The 26014-nt window shown below is 40.5% G+C and overlaps 1 protein-coding gene across 2 annotated transcripts in view; it reads right to left on the bottom strand.

Moving 5' to 3' along the window:
* Positions 1-2332: 2332 nt before the first annotated feature.
* Positions 2333-26014, bottom strand: part of LOC120310510 (P-selectin-like) — a 45845-nt gene continuing 22163 nt past the window's right edge. For both annotated transcript variants that reach the window (XM_039348972.1, XM_039348973.1), the window contains 11 exons: positions 24503-24688; positions 21661-21846; positions 21230-21415; positions 18726-18911; positions 16260-16445; positions 15088-15273; positions 13970-14155; positions 13011-13133; positions 12058-12088; positions 4395-4450; positions 2333-2806 (listed from right to left, as the gene is read on the bottom strand). In XM_039348972.1, the coding sequence (XP_039204906.1) occupies positions 4396-4450; positions 12058-12088; positions 13011-13133; positions 13970-14155; positions 15088-15273; positions 16260-16445; positions 18726-18911; positions 21230-21415; positions 21661-21846; positions 24503-24688 (1511 nt within the window). In that variant the 3' untranslated portion in view covers positions 2333-2806; position 4395. The remainder of the gene's footprint in view (positions 2807-4394; positions 4451-12057; positions 12089-13010; positions 13134-13969; positions 14156-15087; positions 15274-16259; positions 16446-18725; positions 18912-21229; positions 21416-21660; positions 21847-24502; positions 24689-26014) is intronic.

Below are 26014 nucleotides of genomic sequence, written 5' to 3'. Positions count from 1 at the left end.
TTCTCTCTTTTGAAAACTGCTCAGGCAAGCTAGGATTCAAACAGACTTGTTAAATTTATGTTTTCTTCCTTGTTATCTCTATGGCCTTGAGTACTTTCTTGTGCTAATCAGACTGTATTTGAACCTACTTTCAACCAGAGTCGGCTGAAGGTGTGTGTGTGTTCTTTTGTTGAAGGCTTGCCAGCAAAAGTGGGAGCATTTGAGGAAAATTTGGAGCAATAAAAGAACTGTTTGAATTGCTAGCTGACTGTGCTATGCCCTGGATCATCACACAATAATAGAGTTGGAAGGACCTTTGAGATCTTCTATTCCAACCCCCTGCTCAGGCAGGAAACCCTATATCATTTCAGACAAATGGTTGTCCAGTCTCTTCTTAAAAATGTCCATTGTTGGCACATTCACAACTTCTAGAGGCAGGTTATTCCACTGGTTAATTGTTCTAATTATCAGGAAATTTCTCCTTAGTTCTAGGTTGCTTCTCTCTTTGATTAGTTTCCATCCATTCCTTCTTATCCTGCCTTCAGATGCTTTGGAAAATAGCTTGACTCCCTCTTCTTTGTGGCAGCCCCTGAGATATTGGAACACTGCTATCATGTCACCCCCAATCCTTCTCTTTATTAAACTAGACATACCCAATTCCAGCAACCATTCTTTATATACCATAGTTTAGCTTCCAGTCCCCTAATCATCTTTGTTGCTCTTCTCTATACTCTTTCTAGAGTCCCAACATCTTTTTTACATCGTGGTGACCAAAACTGGATGCAGTATTCCAAGTGTGGCCTTACCAAGGCATTATAAAGTGGTATTAATACTTCACGTGATCTTGATTCTATCCCTTTGTTACTGTAGCCTAGAACTATGTTGGCCTTTTTGGCAGCTGCAGCACACTGTAACTGCCAAATGATAATGGTGTTCAAGTAGTACTCCAGTTTTTCTAAATTTGCACCCAAGGCACCTATCAGTATTGGTATATCTTTTATTTCTTTTGCCACAGTTATTCTATTTCTATTTTCAGGTCTTTGTATTTTGTGATTTTCTCCATTCTATCCCTCTATTAATGCAGCCTAGCACTGTGTTGGCATTTTTGGCATCAGTAGCACACTGCTGGCTCATATTTAAGTTACTGTCTACTAGGACTCCTAGATCCCTCTCACAGTTACTTCTACTGAGCGAGGTGCCACCTACATTGTACCTGTGCATTTGGTTTTTCTTGCCTAAATGTAGAACCTTACTTTTTTCACCATTATATTTCATTTTGTTAGATAGCGCCCAATGTTCAAGTCTGTCAAGATCCTTCTGTATCTTAAATCTATCTTCTGAAGTGTTGGCTATTCCTGCCCACTTGGTGTCATCTGCAAATTTGATGAGTTCTTCATCTATCCCCTCATCCAAATCATTAATGAAGATGTTGAAAAGCACTGGGCCCAGAACAGTGCCCTGGGGCCCTGACCAAACTGTACTTTTGAGATAGTATTGATTTTTAGAGCATTTTAATAACTAGCCATGTTAATCATAATAAAGGGAATTCTCATTTAAAATATAAAGCATGTTTGACTCCTGAAAATGAACAGTATATGATCAGCACTTTTGAATTTTCATGTATTTGCTACATGTGCAGAATGTGTCATTGATTGCAGCATATAATTTTCTAAAGTTGCTGTCAGAATCCAATTATATTTCATCTCTAGTTATCAACTATAGAAAACCCCATTTCTGCCTTCTCTGGATTCTCTCATACGATGAAGGGAAAGGGTGAACAAAGGGGCTTTATGGCCCTCACTTCCTTCAGTACACTTCAAAGGGACTGAATGTGGATATCGCCAAAAGGACTAACCATAAGAATGGGGCTATTACCTTTCATGTACTCCTCTCTGAAGTCTCCATCTAGCCGGCAGTAAGGAAAAGGGGGTGGGAGTGTAATGCCTGAGACTGTCACTGGAAGAAGGGGGTGATTGGGTGGGGCTACTGGGGAACCCCTTAAAACCTTGAATGGGAGAGCTTGGACCCCAAGTCCTGTCTAGAACGCCTGCAACCATTTTCTCTTAATAAAGGATGCCTGTTGGAAGAACTATTCCAAGAGTTCTGTCTTCTTAAGATGCAAAGTGGGATGGGTCCTTACAGTTGCCTTCTTTCATTTGTTTTTGAAAACAAGATTCTAGCCATTATTTAAAAAGAAATTCCAGTATGTGAACAATTTTTGGTAAAGTCTCAAAAACCACAAGGGTGGCCGCAGAAACATTTTGAAAAGTTGGATATTCTCCTTCAAAAATATAGAGCACAGATGTTTTCTGTGTATTTTTTGTATTTTTCTTTTGCATTATGAAAAGTAAGCTGTGAAAGAAGCAAGATTTATTAAGTCTTTACATCTGTATCTTGATACAAGAAAAGAGAAACCATTTTTAAAGTCAATGTTGAAATTATTGTATCTTGGAAAGCCAGTCACAATTTCCAAAAAAGACTTTTTGGCATATCTACAGCATCTTTTTAGCAATAATGGTTTGCAGTGTTATGAGTAGTTAGAAGTTCAACAACACGAGAAGAACATAGGTCATTTCAGAACATCTTGGCCAGTAGATAAATGACAATGTGTTTTGGGAAGTTTTGAGATCCTTTAAGTGCTGTAGCTGGATGCTGAATGGAAGCTCCATGCAAAGCATCTTTTAAAACTACATGTTTCAAACATTAATTTATTGTCTGACTTTCTGTGACCCCAAATCCTAATCAATAATATTAGTAGAACTGAACTGAGGTGCATGGATATCCCATTGCATCTGCATTTTTCTTCATAGCATGCTCCAGTTGAGTTCTGTGGATATAAAGGAAAAAAATAACCTGTTTATTTATTAATGTGAAAATGATCCTTATATGGCACATTCTAGGTTGGTTGAATTTCAACTTACACTCATGCTTTCTGGAATTATAAGTTTGGGTTATGGTGGCTGAGATTTATGGAAGATGAAATCCAACTCATTTGGCAGCACCGGTTTGAGTAAAGGCACAACAGAAAATGCTATAATTAAAACTAATTTGTGTAGCGCTAGAAGAAATAATTAAATTGATGGATTTAATGCTGAAATAATTGTTTATGAAAAAAAATCATTGGGAACACAGAAGTTGTCAGGCCCAAAGGTGCTTTTTCAAAAGGCAACTGGATTTTCTTTGTTTTTCCTTGAAGACATTTTGCTTCTCATCCAAGAAATTTCTTCAGTTCTGACCGAATGGTGGAAAAGAGACAGATTTATATTCTTTGCATTCATCTGGTCATTAGCACTCTCTCTGAGTGTCGTTGAGGCCATTTGGTGGCTTATCAGTGCCCTCAAGCGCTTTTAGGACAATCATGACCTGGATGACAGAATCTCCATAGACAGAAATTGTCAGGGTGTTGAGATAAGTTTGTTTATGGAGATAGGCGCATTTTCTTTTTATAAAAAATATACCTTGTCTAGTTTGTGATAAATTAAATCAGTAATTTGTTTTACCATGGGATAATTTATATTATTATTTCAGTTCATGTAATATATTTCCATATATTGGGCACTCAAGACAATTAGCAATTGAAACAATGCAAAATATCATTTGCAGAGATAGGCAGCTATAGAAATTAGATAGACAGACAGACAGACACTGTAGACAGATCCCATTTTAAAAGCTAATATTACTCTTTGAAACAGCTGATCCATGGAGAGTGTCATGGTGGTTGCAGGTAAATTATGGATTTTTCAAATGCAGTGGGAAAATACATACTGTAAAGTCAGTGGATTGCTTCTTTATTGTGGGAAAGCTCTTGGTCAATAGAGGTTAATGCTGTTGAATATAAACCTGCACAACTAAGAATTTTGATAGCCGAGAGTCATTCACAGACTCTGACCAAGTCTCAGATTCTAGAATAATCCAACAACCCTGAAGCCTTTAGAAAGGATAAGACATTAGGCTAAAGGAAGGGCAGAGGGAGTTGACACTTGATTAAAGAACAGATTCAAACTTGTAGTAACAAACTCATTTCCCTTGACCAGCAACTTGCTACTCTTGGATTTCTGAGTTCTTGAATTTCTGAATGCTTTGATCTCAGACCAACATATCTTGTATTTGTGTCAACTTCTCTCATGCTTATGAACTCTTCTAGGTGATTCAGATCAGTTTATCTCATTGTTTCTCATCTATTACCTAACTTAGACATTTTGCCTGTGGTTCAATTTCCTCACCGCATTGTTTGCAAGCTCATAGCTATGGATTATCTTGCCCAGAATCAGGCTCATAGTCAAATAATTTATCTGGTTGCCAGAGGAAGGTTGGGACAGGAGTCAGCCTTGAACCCACTCCTGCTGCTCCCCATCCAAGAGGACAATAAAGGCCTTAGAAATTGACATGACAAAATGAAGCATCTTTGATCTTACCTTAGGAGACAGAGTCAAATGCTGAATTGGAATATGTACCAGGTACCCCCAAATCACTAAAAAACAACAGATAAATAATCATTGTATAATTCACGTCTCTTAGGAAAATAGAGCTGAATGCCTCAAGGCACACTTTACAATTAGAGTTTTGAAAATCTCAGAATTAATTTAATATTTGATGTTCCTAGTGCTTGAAATTGCTACATAATTTTTAGAAATGTGGAGTGAGGAAAAAAAACTCATCCTGTAATTTGCTTCTATTCTCAGTAGTACAACATCTTTTGTACTGAGCTTCCAGGAACAACAATTTAGACCAAAATAATAATGAATCTTCTGACACCTTAACAGCTAACACATTCATATCATTTAACATTTGTGTAATCAAAATCCACTGAAAAGTTAGTAGTTTGACGAAAAACAGTTCAAGTGCAATTCTTACAAATCAGGTCATCCATAGCATTGGCTGTTGGCTTAGCTTGTAAATAGATGTTATGCTGTTTGCTTTAATTTGCACAGTAACCTGGTCAACTAAAGCAAGGGTCCCCAACCCTGGATTGTGGCCCACTACCAGGCCACGGCCCATTGGGAACTGAGCTATCGGAGCAGTGAGTAAATTTGCAAAGCTTCATTTGTGCATGCATAGGAATTAGGTTGTGTGCACAAAACCATTCCCCCTACGACTGAAGCCGTCACTGCTGCCACCAGTCCACAGAACCAAAAAGGTTGGGGACACCTGTTACACATGAGACACCCATTCATACAGCAAGACAACTTATCCATCTCTCACTCATCTATTCCCACAGGTACCCCCAGTTGCTCCAGGATGTTTCCAAATCCCCTGTTTCTTTATAAATTAAAAGCCAATTTGCAAAGTGTTAGGAGAAGCCTTTCAGTCCTAAGCAAATCTAGTAAGCAGCAAGTTCTATTTGTCCTAAGGTATGTATTTCTATACAGATTCATGCTATGAGTCTGGCTACCTTAAATTGTTCAATTCACAAATGAAATATCTACTTTTTGTATATACCGGTGTTTGTTCATCTTTACATGTTTTGAGGAAAAAAGTCCCACTCTATCCCCTATCTTTCATTTTATGGGCATAGTATTTTACTGACTTAGTATTTCATATATTTAACCATCAATCAGCATAGAGCTGGAGGTCTTCTACTCTAACTCCCTGCTCAAGCAGGAGGCACTATACCATTTAAGACAGGTGGCTATCCAGTCTTTTCTCAAAAACCTCTAGTGATGAAGCATCCACAAGTTCTGAAGGCAAGCCATTCCACCGATTAATTGTCCTGACTGTTAGATTCACGGGTCCAAGGCAGTACGAGGAGATGACTCGTGTAACAACACAGCTTCTTTATTGATCACTCCACACACTCAGCAACAGAAAAAATGGCATGCAGGCCATGGTGTCCATGTTCCGGACAATGTAGCCAATGAAAACTAGGCTGTTTTCGTGCCTTGCGCATGCGTGCAAGGCTGGAGACAACCAGTCTGGTCCCGGGCAGCCTTGTGGTTTGCCCAGGACCCTTTGCAACATTTCTGAGCCTGCTGAAAGCTTCAGCAGGCTCAGGACATAACACCCCCCCCCAGAAGAAACAATAGTACCCTCATTGTTATAGCAGCACAGGTACAGGTGTTCAGTTGACAGGATATTATTGTGAAGTACAATATGCCTGCATACAGGCAGAGCAATCTTACATTTGTAATTGGACAAAAGAAAATACAACAAAATAATACACTGCAATTTAACAGCCCTACGCCTGAATGTTTGTCTTATTTTTTGTTTACAGGACTAGCAAGGATCCCTTGGCTTGTCAGAAACCTCACATAGTCCAGAAGGTGTTTGGGTGGACCTTTGGTCCTCTGTGACCTTCTGATGGCCAGTGTGTTTGCCTGGCCTGTCAGCTCGCCTGCCAGGCTAGGCAGACCTGGACTTTGGTGCCCCAAGGACACCCAAGGTAACCCACCCAACTGCTGACTGGCTGGATCCTCTGAATCCAAGCTAGGGTTCCTTGGGGGGGTAGAATTCCCGAAGTCCACAATGTACTCCTCTTGGGAGCATTGTCCCTCAAGCCCAAGACTAGCAGCTGGAGTGGCCTGAGTGACGGATATGCCCCAATAACCCATGGCCCCCATGTATGTGCCAAAGGTGCCAGAGTCAGGAGCTGCCTCCATGGCAAACCCCCTTTCTGGGGACTCCTTGTCTGGAGCAATAGCTGAAGTGTGTGAATGCCCCATTTCTGCACTGGAACATGTGCAGCAGCTTGTGAATAACCGCTGGAGCGGGGAGACTGTGGTCCAGAATTGTGATTCTGGTCCTCCTCCCCCCCCCCCCCGAGAACAGAGCCAAGAGCGGAAGAGTTGCTGGGAAGCCTCCAGCGCACCCTTCGTCCAAGGCCACTTCGTATGACAGTGGCCCAGAGACCTTGCAGACCACTGCTTTGACCCAGAGATGTCCAGGTCCATAGTTCCTTGCCCAGACCCGATCGCCCATCTGTAGTCTCCTAGGTGCCCATGGCTGTGACACCTGTGAAGCCACCCGGTCTGAGTGCAACCTGTCCAGTTTCGTGATGAAGCGGCGACCCCAGCAGAGCTCTGCTGGGCTCTTTCCTATGATGCAAGGTATGATGCATTGTGAAAGGAGGACATCAGCTAACCTGTGATGGCAGCTGCCATAAGTGATTCTCTTGAGAGCATTTTTGGTAGTGCACACCATCCTCTCTGCCTGGCCATTGGAAGATGGATAAAATTGTGCTGAAGTTGCATGCCGGATCAAGTTGACCTGTAAGAAAGCCTGAAATTCACAAGAAGTGAATTGGGGGCCATTTTCTGAGACCAGGAATCTGGAAGTCCATGGGAGGCAAAGATTCCTCTCAACACCTGGATGGTCCTAGCAGTAGTAGTGGAGGAAACAGGTACAACCTTTAGCCACTTGGAATGGCTGTCAACGAGGACAAGGAAGAATTGCCCCTGAAAGGGCCCAGTGTAATCTATATGTACCCTTGACCAAGGGGCTTGTGTCTCCTCCCACCTGTGTACTCGGGTCTGAGGCATTTCAGGCCGTGACTGTTGGCACACTTGTCATCCGTGAACCTGGGCCTCAATGTCTTTATTGAGCCCAGGCCACCAGAGATGCCTTTGCGCAAGTGCTTTCATCCGGACTATACCCGGATGTCCCTCATGCAGAGAGATCAAGACTCTAGCCCTCAATGAGGCTAGGATGACTACCCTGCTACCCCATAACAGGCACCCTTTGAATGTGGAAAGCTTGTGCTTCCTTAGCCAGAAGCTTTGAAACTCAGTACCTGGACACGTGTCAGGCCATCCTGACAACACCGATGTCAGCACGCGTGTAAGCGTGTGGTCAGTGGCAGTTTCTGCAGCCACATCCCTAGCATTCAGGCAACTCCTGAATAGAGAGAATGTTAATAGCAGGAGCAGGGTCTGCCTCTATCTGTTTTAGAGGTAATCCGCTGAGGCCATCTGCATGGCCCATCTCCTTCCCAGGTTTGTGAATCAAAGTGTAAACATATGCTGACAGGAAAATTGGCCATCTCAGCATTCTAGGAGATATTATGTGAGGGGTTTGCTTGTTGGTGGTAAACAAACCCAGCAGAGGCTTATGGTCTGTATAGACCGTGAAGTGGCGGCCATATAAGAAATCATGAAATTTCTTTATGCCAGCCACTATGGCCAAGGCTTCTCTGTCAATCTGAGCATAATTGCAATCTGCAGATGACAAAGTCCTTGAATAATAGGCCACAGGGACTTGTGTCCCATCAGCCTTCAGGTGGCTAAGTAATGCTCCCGCCCCATAAGGGGATGCATCACAAGCGATGCACACTGGCAATTGCTCATTGAAATGCGCTAAGACTGTATTTGAAGAGAGCAAGGCCTTGACCTCATTGAACCTCCTTTCATGGACCTTTGTCGACTGCCATGGAGCCTGTTTATCCAAGAGCCGGTGTAACAGCTCAGCCACTGCAGCCTTGTGTGGAAGGAATGCATGATAAAAATTTAGGAGTCCCAGAAAAGCCTGAAGTTCGCTTTGGGACTTGGGACTTGGGGCCTGCTGAATTGCTTGAAGCTTGGATTCAACAAGGTAGTTGCCTTGAGCATCAATTCTGAAGCCTAAGAATTCAGTGGAAGTGACTCCAATTTTACATTTATCTTGCTTCAGTTTCAGACCCCCTTGGTGGAAATGAAGCAAGACAGCCCTTAATCTTTCAGCTAAGTTTAGAGATGACTCTCCAGCAATGAGGACGTCATCAAAGTAGGGACAGACCCCAGGAATACCATGGAGTGTGTATTCCATTACACTTTGGAAGATGCCAGGGGCTACATTAACCCCAAACTGCAGTCTTTTGACCTTAAAGGCTCCCCGGTGCGTTACGATTGTTTGAGCCTCAGCGGTTGCCTCATAGGTAACTGTTGGTAGGCCTGTGCCAAATGAAGTTTCGCAAAAATTTGTCCGCCCTTGAGGGAGGCCAGAATGTGGCTAACCACAGGCACTGCATATGCATGCTGTTGCAGCGCTTTATTCAGTGTACATTTATAGTCCGCACAAATTCGGACTTCTCCATTAGCCTTTAGAGGTGTTACAATGGGGGTTTCCCATGGACTAGAGTCCACAGGTTTTAAGATGCCCTGTTGGAGCAGCTTGTCCAGCTCTGCATCAATTTTGCTTTTGAGAGCAAAAGGCACCCTTCTAGGCTTAATCCTATTGGGTGTGATAGTTGGGTCTAAGCGTAAGGCAATGGGAGGCCCCTTGTATGAACCAAGCTCTGTGCTAAACACATCAGCAAACTCCTTGCAGACTTCTGCAAGGCCTAACATTTGCAGGCTGTGAAGCCCAGTCACTTGGATTCCAAGGGCCTCAAACCAATCGAGTCCAATGAGACTCGTGCAATCACCCCCAACTACATCTAGTAGGCCTTCAAAAGCCCTACGCTGCACCTTGAGCGTAGCGTCCCCCTTCACGCTGACTCTGGAATTCTGGAGGTCAGTGAGAATTAAGTTCAATGGTCTGAGTTTAACTCGTAGGCCACTACTGCTGCAAATCCTTTTGAAGGTGTCATGAGAAATAATCGATAGAGCGGACCCTGTGTCCAACTCCATTGACAAAGGAAGCCCCTGCAACTTCACGTCAATGTGAAGCTCTTTTTTAAGTGGCTTATATGTTCCTGTCTTTAAAATGCTCCAGTGCGACGCGCAGAAACCCACCCTGTGTTGGCTGGGGGACCCTGGTACCTTTCTGAAACAATTCTTCCCTAGGCTGGACCTTCTGACGACCTAAACAGACAGAGGCAATGTGGCCTTGCCTGCCACATGCCCGGCAAATGGCGAAGCGGAATCTGCAGTCAGCGCGCTTGTGGTGTCCTCCACACCCGAAACACTGAGGAGATGCTGGGGCCTTGTCTGGACGCTCCTTCAGCCTTCTCTCCACTGACTGGTGTAGCCTATCCACCTCCTCTTCAAGATCCTGGTCTGGATCTTCTCGAGCGCCCTCTTGATGGACGGTAACAGTGGCTGGAGGATTTCTGGTGAGCCGCAAGGCCTTCACAGCGCCGCCCGCTGCTTCTTCAGCTGCAACCTCCCTCAAGGCATCTTGGAACAATACATCTTCCTTGGCGAAGATCTTCTGCTGCAGCTCATGACTTCTTAGGCCACAGACAAAACAGTCCCGCAGCTTCTCTTCCAAATCCTTGAATTCACAAGGCCTTGCTGCTTGCCTTAAGGCAGCAATAAAGTCTGCAGCACACTCACCAGGCCTCTGGTACCTCTGCTCAAACGCGTGTCGCCAAGCAATCACTGAAAGTTTAGGTTGGAAATGTTTTCAGCATCTTCTTTAAATCTGCATAAGACACTGACTCCAAAAGCGCTGGGGCCACCAGATTCTCTGCTATGTCAAATGTTTCCTGTCCACAGACACACAGCAGGGTAGCCGCTTTAAGGCCATCTTCTCTTATCTGATTAACCCTGAAGTAATTCTCCACCCGCGCCATGTACGAATTCCAGCATTCTGGGTAGGCAATATCAAAATCTGACAAATGGCCTATTTTAGACATCGTAGCCTTCTGCAACCCTTGTTAATGCCTTCGCTGCAAGCCTGTTATTTGGGAAGGGGTCCCTAGCCAAGCTTACCTCCAGCGATGCTGTACTGGCAGGCAGAATCGCAATGCTGGACACCAAACTTCCCAGGACTTTCTTAGTGAGTCTTCTTTTCTTCCATTGTTAAATGTAGCTTATAGCAATCCCACCCTCGTCGCCACTGTTAGATTGGCGGCATTACGAAGAGACGACTTGTGTAACAACACAGCTTCTTTATTGATCACTCCACACACTCAGCAACAGAAAAAATGGCGCGCAGGCCTTTTATAGTGTCCATATCCCGGACAACGTCAGCCAATGAAAACTAGGCTGTTTTTGTGCCTTGCGGGTCCCGGGCAGCCTTGTGGTTTGCCCAGGACCCTTTGCAACATTTCTGAGCCTGCTGAAAGCTTCAGCAGGCTTAGGACATAACACTGACCATTAGGAAGTTTTTCCTTAATTCTAGGTTGGTTCTCTCCTTGATTATTTTCCATCCATTGTTTCTTGTTTTGCCTTTTGGTGCTTTGGAAAATAAGCTGATCCCCCTCTTCTTTGTGGCAGCCCCTCAAATACTGAAATACTGCTATCATGTCGCTCCTAGACTTTCTTTTCGCTAGACTGGCCATACCCAATTCCTGTAATGGCTCTTCATATGTTTTTGTCTCCAGGCCCTTAATCATGTTAGTTGCTCTTCTTTGCGCTTTTTCCCAAAGTCTCAACATCTTTTTTGTAATGTAGTGACCCAAACTGGATGCATATTCTAGGTGCGGTCTTACTAAAGATTTATAAAGCGGTACTAATACTTCACATGATTTTGATTCTATGTCTCTGTTTATACAACCAAAGATTTTATTAGTTTTTTTGGCTGTTGCCACACACTGCTGGCTCGTGTTTAAGTGATCTTCCACTAGGACTCCACGATCCCTCTCAAAGTTACTGTTTTTAAGTCAGGTTTCGCCTAATCTGTACTTGTACCTTTGGTTTTTCCTGCCTAAGTGTAAAACCTTGCTTTTCATCACATTAAATTTCATATTGTTGGATAGGGCCCATTGTTCAAGTCTGTCAAGATCTTTTTGAATCCTGAGCTTGTCTTTTGGGGTGTTGGCTATTTCTGCCAGCTTAGTGTCATTTGCATATTTGATAGGTTCCCCTTCTATTTCCTCATCTAAGTCATTTATGAAGATACTGAAGAGTATTGGGCCTAAGATGGAACTTCCTGGTACCCCACTTCTTACTTCCCGCCATGTAGATGTAGTACCATTAAGGACTATTCTTTGAGTACTATTCGTTAGCCAGTTACAAATCCATCTGGTGGTGATGCTGTCTATTCCATATTTTTCTAATTTACCAAGATGTAGGCTGTGGTCTACTTTGTCGAAAGCCTTGTTGAAGTCTAAGTATACTATGTCCACAGAATTTTGCTGGTCTACTAATTTAACAAAGTATAATAAAATCTATAAAATCTTATGCAATGATAAATGAATTAGTTTTGAATCTTTGTGGAAATTTGCATTGTTTTGCAGTTTAATTTAAGAAATGTAATGTAATTTTATATTGCAGTCAGTACCTGGTATGGCTTAACAGCTTCTTTCTCTCCTCTAATGGAGTCATAGTTCCCATTGGATGATGTAAAAAGACAAAAAGATAGATTAATCCAATGGATTACAATATTCCAATTACAATTATTAATATAAGCATTAGTTAAAAATAGCAGCCATTCTGATGTAAATATTTATATCACATATTCTCTTCTTCAATTTCAGGGAACCTTTCTTTGTTATTTCTGTAATAAGTCTTATTATTCTTCTCTGCTAGGTAGCACAATAATTTTCCAGAAAGGAAATTATACAGAACATTTGGTTAATCATGTCAGTTGCTCCCCTGCTAACTAGCCAAACTGTGTTAGGGAGGAAAAAGACAGACTTTTGGATTGACCCATATTAATACACTGAACATGGTAGAGTCATCATGGTTAATTTAAACTTAGCCATTCCCATTGATTGGAGGGTCAGTTACCAGTAATAGCACTTAGATTCCTATACCACTCCATTATAGTTTACAGCCCTCTCTAAGCAGTTTACAGAGTCAGCATATTGCCCCCAACAATTTGGGTCCTCATTTTACCAACCTTGGAAGAATGGAAGGCTGAATCAACCTTGAGCTGGTCAGGATTGAACTCCTGGCAATGGACAGTTAGTCTGCCATACTCCATTCTATCCACTGGGCCACCATGACTCTCTAAGCAACATTATGCTGCTTGTTTACAGGAAACACAAATTCTGAAGAATTCTGGCTGACCATGCCATATGAATACATTGTTTTGGCTCACTAAAAGGGTTATTCTAATGTCAGTGTTGGATTTTTTTAGGTCAATACAATGCTAGTAGTGAACGTAAAATTATGTGGTTTTGAACTACAGACTACAATTGAGCCCAAACTTTCTGTTGCTAAGCAAGACAGTAGTTAAGTTAGTTTTGCACTATTTTATAACCCCCAATTGGATAATGTAAATCTTCTTACCTCTTTTGCCAAGACGCTTAATTGCTAGAACTATCAGACCCCCAGAGATCATAACAGCAATAAGAGATGCTGTGATTCCACCAGTATAAAGCAAAAGTTGCTTTAGGTAAATGGCAGCATTTTCTGAAATTTAATATATTAGAAATAAAATAAGTCAACTAAAAAGTACATTCTTCTGTTGTAAGACTCCAATATTGTAATATTGGCTCTATAGCTCTACAGATCTCCATCTGTTTACTTCAGATCTAAATACCCTTGACCTGAGAATCTGAACAATGCCTCACATTCTTTGTATACTTGGAAGTAACATTATGAGGAAATGCGCCAAGCTAAACTTTCTAAGAAAATGGAAGAAATTGGGGGTGGATGAGTGGGAAAGATATTTTTTTTTAAAAAAAAACATCATCTTATCTTTATGAGTCATTTTAGAGAAATAAATATCACAGCAAAATAATGCTATGGTTTTAAATATATTGATTAGTAAGTGCTTTCTAAGTTATTCCTCGTGATCACTATGTCAAAAACAACATGTTAAGTTCTTATAAATTAAAGACTTCAGTTTTGAAATGTTGTCTACATGCTTTATTATATTTCTAAGAAAGAAGACAATAACAGCAGCTATAAAACATAGAGACTGTTGTGAAAGTAAATATAAATTACTTTTTCTCTGAAAACAATTAGAGTAAACCAGCAGAGGGCAGCACTAATACACACTTCTTTGGCAGAAGTCCTATCTCACCCACTACAGAATTGTTTTGCAACTATTTTTTGAAATTATTTTAGTAAGATTAAAAGAAAAATGTATATTGGACTACTGTACTGTGATCCTTAAAAAAAATTAAGTGGGCACCAAAACAGAATAACTGAAGAAATGTCAGCAACCACTGACCCAGTGTTGGCTTAATGGAGCGGATGATTCTCATGTAAATTGCAGTTTGCATAGAAAGAGATCCTGGTACCTTGACAAACAGGCATCTCAGCAGACCATCGACCATCAGGTTGGCACTGCATCCTACTTGTTCCATTGAGAATGAAGCCCTCCATGCAGTAGAAGCGACATGCGGAGCTGTAGCTGAAGTGGCCCCAGGGATGGGAGCAATTCTTTTTCATATTCTCCGCCTCTTTAAGGGGGGGACACTTTATGGCTGTGGGGCAGGAATTAAAATTAAGAAAAGTAGAGTACATCACAGGATCTTTTAGAGCTGGAGAAAGGCTGATCAAATGATCACAATGTGAAGAAACATCACAATGTTGGTTGTAGCTTACTAAAGGAGGGCTTTTGCAGATGGTCTTACTGCAAGGTGAAGATGAAAAATGTTAGATGCTCCTTCAGAATTAATATAGGAGGAGAACCATGTTGGTCTGTGGTGGCAAAAAAAAAATATCAGAAGTCTGATAGCACCTTTCTCGTGAAGTGCAGCTCATTTTATCAGATGCACAGAGTGGCTAGATTGATGCAGGATTTAAACTGAGCAAAGCTTTTCTAAAATAGTCATTCTGAAGTCTGCTACTTTATGGAACCATTGAGTGAGAAAGTGTGTTCACAGACATCAAAAAGTTTTAGATATTTTCAGAATGGATTGTTAACATATTAGGTTTTTAATACAGTACAACTATGATATATTGCTTGTAATCTGTTTTATGCATTATTTATCTTCCTTTCACCCACCCCAAACTTACCCCAGTTTAAATCCTATATCTGTCTGATCATTTTGTGCTTCTGCTGAAGTAAGTTTGAGCTCACAAAATCATATGGCTGTTAATAATATTTGTTAATTGGAAAAGGTGCTACCAGACTCCTGTTTTTTGCCTTCAGTTACACACATTATAACCATGTGGCATGAAACCAAGAAGGAGCAGAAAAGTCTCCCATACGTCACAGGAAGTGGAATAGGAAACCATCTTAATATATTTTGTTCATGTACGTTCATTTATTAAACAATTTCTCCAATAGAAGAGAAGCTCAGCATTGAACTGTGGAATTGTTTGTTCTCTCTGAGCTTAGTTGTTTGCTTGCAGATGTTTCCCTCCTGCATTTCAAGCAGTATATAGCACTCAGTGTGGTAAGTTCTCTGACCTTCACAAAACGGTGCAAATCCTGTCCACTCTCCTGTGGCCGTACAGTTAAGCCTTTTGGATCCAATTTTTTTGAAACCCATGTCACAGGAGAAGATGCAGCTGGAGTTATATGTGAAGTTTCCATAAGATTGAGAACATTTGAGCTGTCCATTCTTTGGAGCCTGCAATTCAGGACACTTGAGAGCTGGCAAAAAACAAATTGAAACCTTTAGGGGAAAGATCTACAAATGTTGCAGAAAGAGGCAGGAGGAAGAAAATATTAAGCAGTTAATAACAGAAAGAGTACTGAAGGAGAAGGCCTTTAGTGACTGATGAGCTACTGCACATTAAATTCACAAACTAGAAACATCTGGGAATATTAGATGCTAGGTTAAAAAAATAACACTAAGCTTATATGAAACTTGCTTATGTATTTTAAGATTTTTAAATTATTTGCATCATTTCTGCAGAAAGTTCATATCTATCTATCATTTATTATTTAATTTGATTGTGGGAGAGCACTGCTTCTTTGGTGCTAAATGCTTGAGCCTCTATTATATCTGTAGCTTATTCACTAGGATTGTTTCTTTATAGGAGAGAGGGAAAACAGAGGGAATAAATGAACAATCAATGAAAAATAAATGTGGTGTTCTGCACAGAACATTTGCATATGTACTTTGGTGTATTACTTCATATTATTATATTCTGATTTTTATTATGTCAGGCACCCAGAGTCACTGGGAGGTGGGTGGTTTCTAAATCCAATAATTTTTTTAAAAATGTTGTATAAGCTTGTAATAAACTAAACATACAGAAAGTGTTTCTGTTGCTAAGATGTGGGAAGGTATCAAATTTGTTGTCTCTGCTGCTTGTTTGGAATTATAACCAAGAAGCCTGTTCAAACAGGCAGTGCGCGGTAAATGTAAACTATGTTGTGTAGCTTTATATCTGTCAAAGACTACAAAAATAAGGCCAGGGGCATTATAGGATACATAGAAATCGGGAAAATTGACTTACTGAAAATTAAACACTTCTTTCATTTTTTTGCAATTTTCAACAAATTATATTTTTCACCTTCTGAAGCTCCTTTACCACTTTTAAAAATAAGGCTACATTCAATTTGGAGATGAACCACCATTATAGAGATGGAGAAATTCTAGCCTTCAATCCACATTGTTTCCTAAAGCCTACCTTCACAGATGGGTGTATCTCCAGTCCAATTTCCCTGATCTGTGCAATTCAGCTTCTCGGATCCAGCTAATTCAAACCCAAAGTTGCAGGAGAACATGCAGCTGGAGTAATATGCAAAATGTCCATAAGGATCAGAGCAATTTTCTTTGCCATTCTCTGGGTTTTTCAGTGGCGGGCATTGGACAGCTAAAACAGGTACAAGGACAAATTTTAAAAGTATATTATCATCTTGGATAAATCAAGTATGTTCTCACAGGTAATCAACTAGTTCCATACTGTAAAAAGGCAGTTATGCTGCTTTCTGCTCCTGTCTTTCATCAACAATAAGTGATTTCAGAATTACACTTTTATAGAGTCAGTTTTCTTTTGAAGATACAGCATTGCAGATTTATTGTATTTTAACTATTTCTATTAATTTGCAAGTTGATTAGAAGGAAACAGGCACATTTAGACTAATTATTGAAGTTTTATCACCTCTTCTGAAAGTAAGCCCCTTGCAGTGCTTGAAGGCTCACAAAGCTATGTAATGCTTCCCAGTCTGGTGGTAAACTCTATCATCTTTTTTTGTCATCTTCTGTTAAATGAATTATTTCATCTCTCACCTGGATAAATAGCAATGCATTCAGTCACTAGCCAACACTAGTTTTAAAGCCACTAAGACATACAGACTATAAGAAGTGGAATGTTCTTGAAATGGGACCTCCTCCTTTCCATCCAAAGCATTCATTGAAAATGGGAAAGAATATTGGCACATAAACTCCATGGACTTCATTGTCTACACATTAATGCTTCTAGCATGGAAATAGAACAAGTATTGAAGAGCAAATATGATTTAGTAGACATAATGAAGACAGGCTAGGCTAACTACTCTGGTTGAACTAAACACTGAAGTGTATTATTTATTGAAAGGGACTGATGCCAAGTCTTTAAAAGTTTAATTGATTAAAACTAACAATTCAGTTATACTTCAAATAGAATCAGTAATAACAGCAAGGCCTGTAGTATCAATGTTAAATGCATTTGGAGACTATTAACAAATGGGCTACTGCATTCAGGATCAGATATAATTTATAAGTGGTCTTTAAAGACAGCCCCAAGTAGTCTATATGGGTGGTGATGAGGACATAAGTTACTGCAGCTAAATCCTCCTATAGCATGTAAAGTTGATGCTCCAGTTCAGCTAAGCAAAATCCTTCTAGACATAGTTTCCATCTCCTCTTCATGCACCTGCCCATAAGTCCAGAAGAATTCTGAAATGGAGAATCTATAATTTCACAGGTGGCACTTGCTCATCCAGAGGCACCGTTGGGATTTGTAGTGAACCAATGCACAAATAACACCTCTGTCCGTTCAACTTTAGCCCATTTACTCCCATCCAGACCTTTGCAGTCTCTGTAGATACCAGGATAAAACATCAACAGCATCTCTCCTATAGTCTGGGGTAGCTATGTATAATTGGGTATCATCAGCTGATAGTAATGATACTGCACCCAACTATTGGATAACTCCTCCAGTAGTTTCATGCAGATATTAAGAAATGGGAATGAAATCTGACATCTCTGGTACCCCATAAATCCAGGGCCACCCCTTCATTTCCCAAAGTAACAGATTAGAACCTCCATTGAGGAAGAAGAGAAATTATTGCAAAATAGCATTCCTGTCCCCAACCGCTGCAAACAAAATATTATGACAGATCAAATAAAAAGCCATAAAGAGCCTTTAAAGGACTAGGCGAGGAACACTACCTCCAATGAGATCATCTAGAAGAGTGACAAAAGTCATCTTTGTCTTCTATCTGGGTCTGAACTTTGATTGAAAAGAATACAGATAATCTGCTTCTTCTAGGGTGCTCTGTACTTGAACCATCACCACTGATTCAACAATCTTTTCCAAAAAGGAGGGCTTTCTAGGATCACAGGAAATAGATGTGGCCTTTTCAAAAGACAGTACTTCATAGCCTCCTTCAGGAAGCTCCCCCTCACTTAGGAGGAATTAGCAAAGTAACATATTCAAGTGGTCACCTTTCTACTTATTCCTTGCCACAGTCAGGATGAACAGAGGTTCACATTATATGTTTGAAGGACAATCTAGAAAATACCCTATCCACTTCTTTGAAAGTAAAGAATCAAAAGGAATCCCAGATAATATGGCAATATGGCAAAAAACTCTGCCCATGAGAAAAGATTTTGATGAATATCAGTAACTGTTGAACTACTATGCCAATTGGTCAAAATGCTCAGGCAGGAGTTGGTTACCCTAAAAAAAGTTGCTGGGTGATAACTTGACAATGCAATAAGGAGAAGTGAGCCCACTTTGCCTCCCTTATCTTCACAGTGTAGGCTGCATGATCAGATTCACTTTAGTTTTTCTCTACAGATGTGCCAAGCATTGCATCTGACACTTCATTTCTCAGGTGGCATCAGAAAGTTTCTGTATCCTTACTCAGAAAGTGTACTTAATACTGACCTTTACAGAAAGGCATTTCTTGAGTCCAGTTTCCTAATGCTGTGCAAGCAAGTGTTGGCAGCCCAACCAGCTGAAAACCAGCATTGCAGGAAAAGTTGCAAGTGGAGCCATATGCAAAATGACTATGAGGATGAAGACACTTTAAATGGCCATTTGCTGGCCTGTGTAGAAATGGGCACTTGGCAGCTGAAATGAACAAAGAACAAGCTGTGGCTATAATAAGCTGTACATATACGTTATATGTGCGTGCTTAACAAAGGTGATATACAGTAGGTAGTCCTCAACTTATGATCACAATTGACCCCAAAATTTATATTGCTAAGTGAGATAACTAAGTGAGTTTTGCCCCATTTTATGACCTTTCTTGACACAGATGTTAAGTGAATCACTCCAGTTGTTAAGTTAATAACACAGTTGTTAAGAGAATCTGTCTTCCCCATTGATTTTGCTTGTCAGAAGTTTGCAAAAAGGGATCACATGACCCCGGGACACTGCAACTGTCAGTTGCCGAGGGTCTGAATTTTGATCATATGATGATGGGGATGCTGCAATGGTTGTAAGTGTGAAAAACAATCATAAGTCATTTTTTCCAGTGACATTATAACTTTAAACAGTCACTAAACAAACTGTTGTAAGTCGAGGACTATCTGTGTAATATTGGGCACTCAGCAATTGAAACTGAGAACATGTGTATAATTATTACATAGACATATAAGCACACACACAAACACACATATACATGATATAGTATTCTTATAAAAAAATGTCTAGCACAAATGATGTTTCCTTAAAACGAAGAAAGTAGAATTCATTATACATGATTCAGAGCTTAATACAGTTGAAATAGAATTCTATCCAAATTTGAGGCAGAGGTATCATTCTTCACAACTAAAGTTTAAGATCCTTTTAACAAGAAATATCTCTACTGAAAATAGGACCAATAAGTTTGGTCAAAACATCAGCTCTATTCCGTTTCATCTTAGTGTTTATATAAGAGATCACTTTGAAAAAAGACTATAGTTCTGAATGATTATGTCCCATTTCTTATCATTGTTGGGAGGTGGAGTGGATGATTGAAAGCAAAAATCACACATTCTAGCTATTTCACTTGTCCCCATAGTAGTTACAATCATCTGTGCAAAGCCATTCTTCTATTGATTATGCTTATCAATATAAGGATACTTATTGGAGCAATGTTCAAATACCAGTATCATTAAAATCATTGCCACTGTGAATAGCTTTTCCAGCCACAAGAATTATTTTTGCTTTTACACTAAAGATGAGCAGCAACTATAGTTCACTCTCTCAAAGTCTGGTATTCATGTATGTTTACTGGGAAGAAAGGGAAGTATGCAAACTTGTACTGCATTAGAGCAGTATTTCTTAAATGTTTTGCTCTCGGGTCCCCTTCTCGCTTTTAAAAATTTGGAGGAATGGTGGACTGAAGAAATCTCTATGAAGGTGGAGCTGATGACTGCAACAAAGACCAAGGAACCTGTGAGTAGACCAATTCTTTGGAACCTCTCCAGATAAGGTGAGAATGGCAGATTGCCTACATGTGCTCTGGACAGCAACTTCCCATGAGGGGAGTGCAAGACTGCAGGATAGAATAGAATAGAATAGAATAGAATAGAATAGAATAGAATAGAATAGAATAGAATAGAATAGAATAGAATAGAATAGAATATCTTTATTGTCATTGTGTAACTCACAATGAAATTAAATAGTGGTCTCCCATGTGCGTGAGTACATGGGAAATGACAAGAATAGCTTTCTTACTTGCAACCATAGTTGGTGCTTTTTAAAGGACACTAAGTTTCCTATAACTCACTTTCTAATCACTTTTGGAAACTACTTTAAATTTAGGCTATTAGAAACCTTCAGAAAAATAAGTCTGAAAACACCCAGTAAGTTTGCATTCAATTCTGAACGAAAGAAAATGTTAACCATAAACTTAAGAATTTAAAGAATTTAAAATAAACAATCAAAAACTAAATAATATTGTGATGTTACAAATTTATAAATAGACTACGGGTCAGGTAAATTTGGAGTATAGAAATGTTTACAATAATATTTTGAAATTAATGTTTTAAAACTCAAATTATGAATGACCTTGTGGAAAGAGGGGAAGAGATACTGTCTAGGAAGCAATCAGACAGGCGAGGCAGGAGCCCCCAGTGGTTTTATGATCCAAGAAAGAAATGAAGGGAGGACCCAGCCTAATGGATCAAATAGTTAAAAGCAGAGGAGGGAAATTCTGTTAATGTAGCCTTACAATAAAATAGAATTTGTTTATCTGGTTTCCTGTCTGGTTTACCTGGAAGGGCAGACATCAATCTTACCTCCCTTTTTCCATCTCCTTCCTCCACTAATAAAAATCTGTACTAAATAAAGTAATTGTTTGTTTCTAGTTTAGTAGATAAGAGTCTGTTTCTTGTTTTACATTACCATCTATACAGCACTGCCTTCTCTGTATAACTGCCAAGATTGTATTCTCTATTTACCTTCACAACTGGGTGTGGCTGCAGTCCACTTTCCCAAATCTGTGCACTGAAGTTGATTGGTTCCAATGCGTACAAAACCCATATCACAGGAGAAGGCACAGCTGGAATTATAAGCAAAACTTCCATGTGGATGAGAACAATTTAATTCTCCATTCTGAGGAGCATCCAGGTTTGGGCATTCAATAACTAGAATAAGAGAGATTGTTGGTAAAAGAAAGAATTATGACAGCCAGCCCAATCATTCCAAAAGAAAGTCCAAGAATGAAAGCAATTCTCTTCAGAAAAAAAAGTGGAGACAACTATTCCAGATTACAGTATGGTGGTTAAGTTGAAATTGTCCAAAGTTGAAAGAGCTGACCAATTACAGAAAGTCATTAAATTTCATTACAGAAAACAGCAACAAAAATCAAGGTGGGGAGAAGGAATATTACCCTGGCATGCTGGTAATGGAGAACTCCAGTGCCTGGTTGCCAAGCAGAAGGTTGTGTTTGCTCCAGCCAAGAGAAAGCCAGGTTCACATACAAACTGACAGGTGGATTGGTAAGCAAACTCTGCAAACGGGTGTGAGCAGGCCATCTCCCCATTTTTAGGATTCTGTAAATGGTGGCATTGCATAACTGAAATTAAAAACATCCATAGATTTTATAAGGACACTGACTTTCAAGCATGGCTCAGTTTTATGATGGATTTTTCTTAAAAGAAATCATGCTTAGATACTCATTCAGTTGTTGCTATACATGCTGCAATTACCCTTGTTGAACAAGGTCCATTCCTAATCTTTCCTGATGTCTGAGCACTCACTTTCACAGCAGGGTGATGTTGCAGTCCAGGGGGCTTCAAACTTGGCCCTTTTGTGACTTATGGACTTCAACTCCCAGAATTCCTCAGCCAGGCACGCTGAGTTTCACATACAGTTGCACTTCACAGAGCTTCTCGAGCACTGCTCTCACTAAATTGAAGTGCTCCTCTATGGTCTCCGTGAAAATCAAAATGTCATTCAGGAAGACCAAAACTCCTTTATATAAATGTTCATGCAAGACCTCATTTATCAGCTGCATGAACACTGCCAGGGCTCCCTGTGGTCCAGAAGGGAGGACCCAGAACTGGAAACAGCCCAGGGGACAATTAAAAGCAGTCTTCCACTCATCCCCCTTCTTAATCCACACCTGATAATAAGCTTCCCTCAGGTCCAATTTCTTGAAGATTCTCCCCTTGGCCATTCTCATTGGCAGCAGGGTGTATGTGTTCTCTATGCAAACAGCATTTAGCCCCCAGGAAGCCATCTTTCTTTTCTCTGAAAGGCACTGGTGCAGCTGCAATGGATGCTGCAGACATCATTGCAGATATCCCTGATGCAAGAGATTGTTCCCCCTTGGCTGACCAGTTATACATTCCCAACTCCTGGAAATTTCCTCTCAAGTGGTCGAGTGCTGGATCAGGCACTGCAGCCAGATGACCTTGGACTGTGGGGTTGTCCCACTTCATGGCTTGTTAAGCTCGGCTCTGTCTCCCTTGGGTGTCATTAAAACCTGGAGGAGGCCCTTTCTCCTCAGGGGGAATCCTTCCTCCGCTCTTCCGGTGCTGTGGAGGGAGGCATTGCCTTACCCCCCACTCCCTTCGGGCAGGCACTGAACTCCATCTGATTGGCCTGGGCCCCCTGCTGGGTTCCTGAGGCCTCGGGCTTTCCTTTTGGCCTGATCCCCTTCTTCTCCTCCAGGTTCTTCTCAGGGAGGGACATGTTTGCAAAATCTATTAGATGGCTTTCTCTAGGTAGATTGCCATTGCAGATCCAGCTTAATATCACCCACACTTCCCTTCCCCCTTTTCTATGGCAGGCTGCCAGTGGAAAATAGGTTTCAGCACAGCTTAGCAGCAGCCCTGACATGATGGCAAAAGAAGGAAAGCATTATTGTGTCCCCCACTCATTCTTCTACCTTTGTGAAGGGAAAGATACAGACATATAGTGAAGCCTGAGAACTTAGTCATAGTATGCAGAGAAGAAAGCAAGAGGGGCTGTAAGATATGTAAATACATGTATAAAAACATACTATTCTATTGTAGGCTTTCAATCTATCATTTTGATCTGATATTCTTCAAGAAGAGATTTTTCTAAAAACCACATGGTCATTAAGCAAATCTGGCTTTTCCCATTGACTTGATTTGTTTGAAGCTCCCTGGTAAGGTCATTAATAGTGATCATGGAATCATGGGACGCTGCAATCTTCATACATACATGCCATTGCCAAGCCCTTGAATTTTGATCACATGAACAATAGTTGTAAATGTAAGACCTGAATGTAATCACTTCTTTCAGCATTGTCACAAGTTCAAATGGTTATAGGTTAAAAAATATCAGCTAATGAATTTTTATTTATCAGGCTGCTGCTAAAGACATAGGAACTCTGCAATTAAATCTTCTAAATGCATGAAAATAATATGTAAATGAGTTAACTGACTAGATTAGCAATAGCTTTCCAGACCATGTATATTTTTGATGTTAGTCTTAATAGCAAAGAATAGCTATTTAGATAACCATTTCAAGCCTCACAAACTGAATATCTGTGTATGTCCTTGTCTGTGCCTGGATTATTAATTTTTGGATGTCTTTAACTTTTGCTTACTTTTATAACATTATGTTCTGTCTAGTGGTTGGGAAATGCTGGGAGGTTTGTTGATGAGGCCAATCAATTCATGATTGCCATAACTCTTTCTGAGCAGACCAGCCTATAACTGCTGCATAACCACAGCTTCCCCCTTCTTAACTGCATGGATGTCATGACATAAACAAACACAAACATTTCCTCATACAAAGAGAACAAATAACTTAGCAGTATCCCTAACTGGTGTGCAAAATGCAAGAGTGGTTAAGTGGCCAGTATGTTCTGACCAGAGAGAAGAAGTAAAATCGAATGAGAGGGTGAGGAAGTGAAGACCTTTGAAATGATGTTACAGGAGGAACATCTTTTTTGGAAGGGAGAAGCGTTATGGAATAGCCTGGAACTCTGAAAATTGCTGTTTCAGAGTTGACTATTTTCTTCCAAAAGAGATTATCTGCATCACACTCCAGTGCATGGGAGAAAGATGCTATTACAAATATAGTGGACAGTATTGGCATTGTCATAACAACTTGTGCAATTTGTAACAATGGGGACATAGTAAATCAATCAGAAGGTCTCCTCATCATCTTGCTATGCCTGCTAAATATCACTCAATTCTCATCCCTAACATCAGAATCCCAAAACGGAGATTAAGGAGAAACAGAAAGCCCCAAACCTTGGCAGATTGGCTCTGGCGCACTCCATGTTCCAGACGCTTCACACATAGTGGTCCCTGCTCCATTGATCAGAAAGCCTTCTTGGCATTTAAAGTCGCAACTAGACTGGTAATGAAATTCCCCATGGATATGAATGCAGCTGAAATTTCCATGTACAAGGATATTTAATGGCTGGCACTGGACAGCTAAGGGCAGGAAAGAAAGAAATCAGGTACAATGTTTTATAACACCACAAAAGATGTAAACATTCTGGAAAAATTGAAATGATGAACAATCATTTTTTAGAAAACTGGAGACAAAACAGAATTATACAAAGAACTTATTTTTAGCACATTTAGCACATATATTATGGCCTTACTTTATAAAATATTATTTCATAAAAGTATATTTAGCCTATAACCGTGGTGGCGAACCTATGGCACGCATGCCAGAGGCGGCATTCAGAGCCCTCTCTGTGGGCATGTTCACTGTCGCCCTAGTCCTAGGCCTTCAGTTGGGTTTTATAAAACCTTTTCGCTTTAGGCCTCCGCTGCCGTGTGCCAAAAAAAAAAGGTTCAATCAATCGATCAATTTCAACTTCTCGCGGGAAAAAAAAGATCTCGCAAAGTTGGAATAGATTGATTGAACTTTTTAGTCCCACCCAGTCTGTTGTTACGACTGCAGCCATGCCCACCCAATAGGCCATGCCCACCTAATTGTCCACACCCACCCAATGGGCCACACCCACCCAATGGGCCATGCCCATCCGGCACCCGACAATACATTAGTGGGTTTTGGGTTGCAGTTTGGGTACTCAGTCTCTAAAAAGTTCGCCATCACTGGCCTATAACATACAAAAATATAACTTTATTATTAAAATATATATTTTATTTTTGTTACAAATGGAACTGCAAGCTGCTGAATTTTACACAATACAGCATCATTTCAGCCATATTGAGAAAGATACAGACACACGGTGAAGCCTGGGGACACAGTCATGGTACATAGAGAAGGAAATAAGAAGGGCTGTAAGACATGTAAGCATATGTATAAAAACATACTATTCTATCATAAAATTCAAGATACCTTTAAGGACCTACTTCAGCTAAGCCACCCAAGAAAGCAGAACTCTTGAAACAAGTATTGTCTCAAAAGGAAACTTTTATTAGGGGCTAGTGACAGGAATCAAGGTGAAATCTGAGAGAAAAACCTGTGAAGTGATATATTAAAAGTAGCATTCAGGCTTCCAGTTTTGACATCATGAAGAAATGGATGCAGGAAGATGGGACTCCATCTTTCGCATTTGATTTCAACCCACTGGGGGACCCTGGAAAGGGTCAAAAGTCACTCCATAGAGGCGACAAGTAAGGAGGGGACCCTCACTGATCATGGGCGGGGGGCAGCAGCCCTCCTGTTTGATCCAAAGAAGCCCTCCAAACCTGTGGGGGAAAGACTGGCAGTCCTAAGCTGCTGACAGCAGAAGACAATAAGCACCAACAAGCAACATTATAGCAATGTGGATGAAGCTGGGT

Source organism: Crotalus tigris, unplaced genomic scaffold, assembly GCF_016545835.1.
Source record: "Crotalus tigris isolate CLP2741 ecotype Arizona unplaced genomic scaffold, ASM1654583v1 scf7180000018217.1405312, whole genome shotgun sequence".
Lineage (NCBI taxonomy): Eukaryota > Metazoa > Chordata > Lepidosauria > Squamata > Viperidae > Crotalus > Crotalus tigris.
The sequence above is the reverse complement of the archived record's forward strand: the minus strand, read 5'-3'. Positions and strand labels throughout refer to the sequence as shown.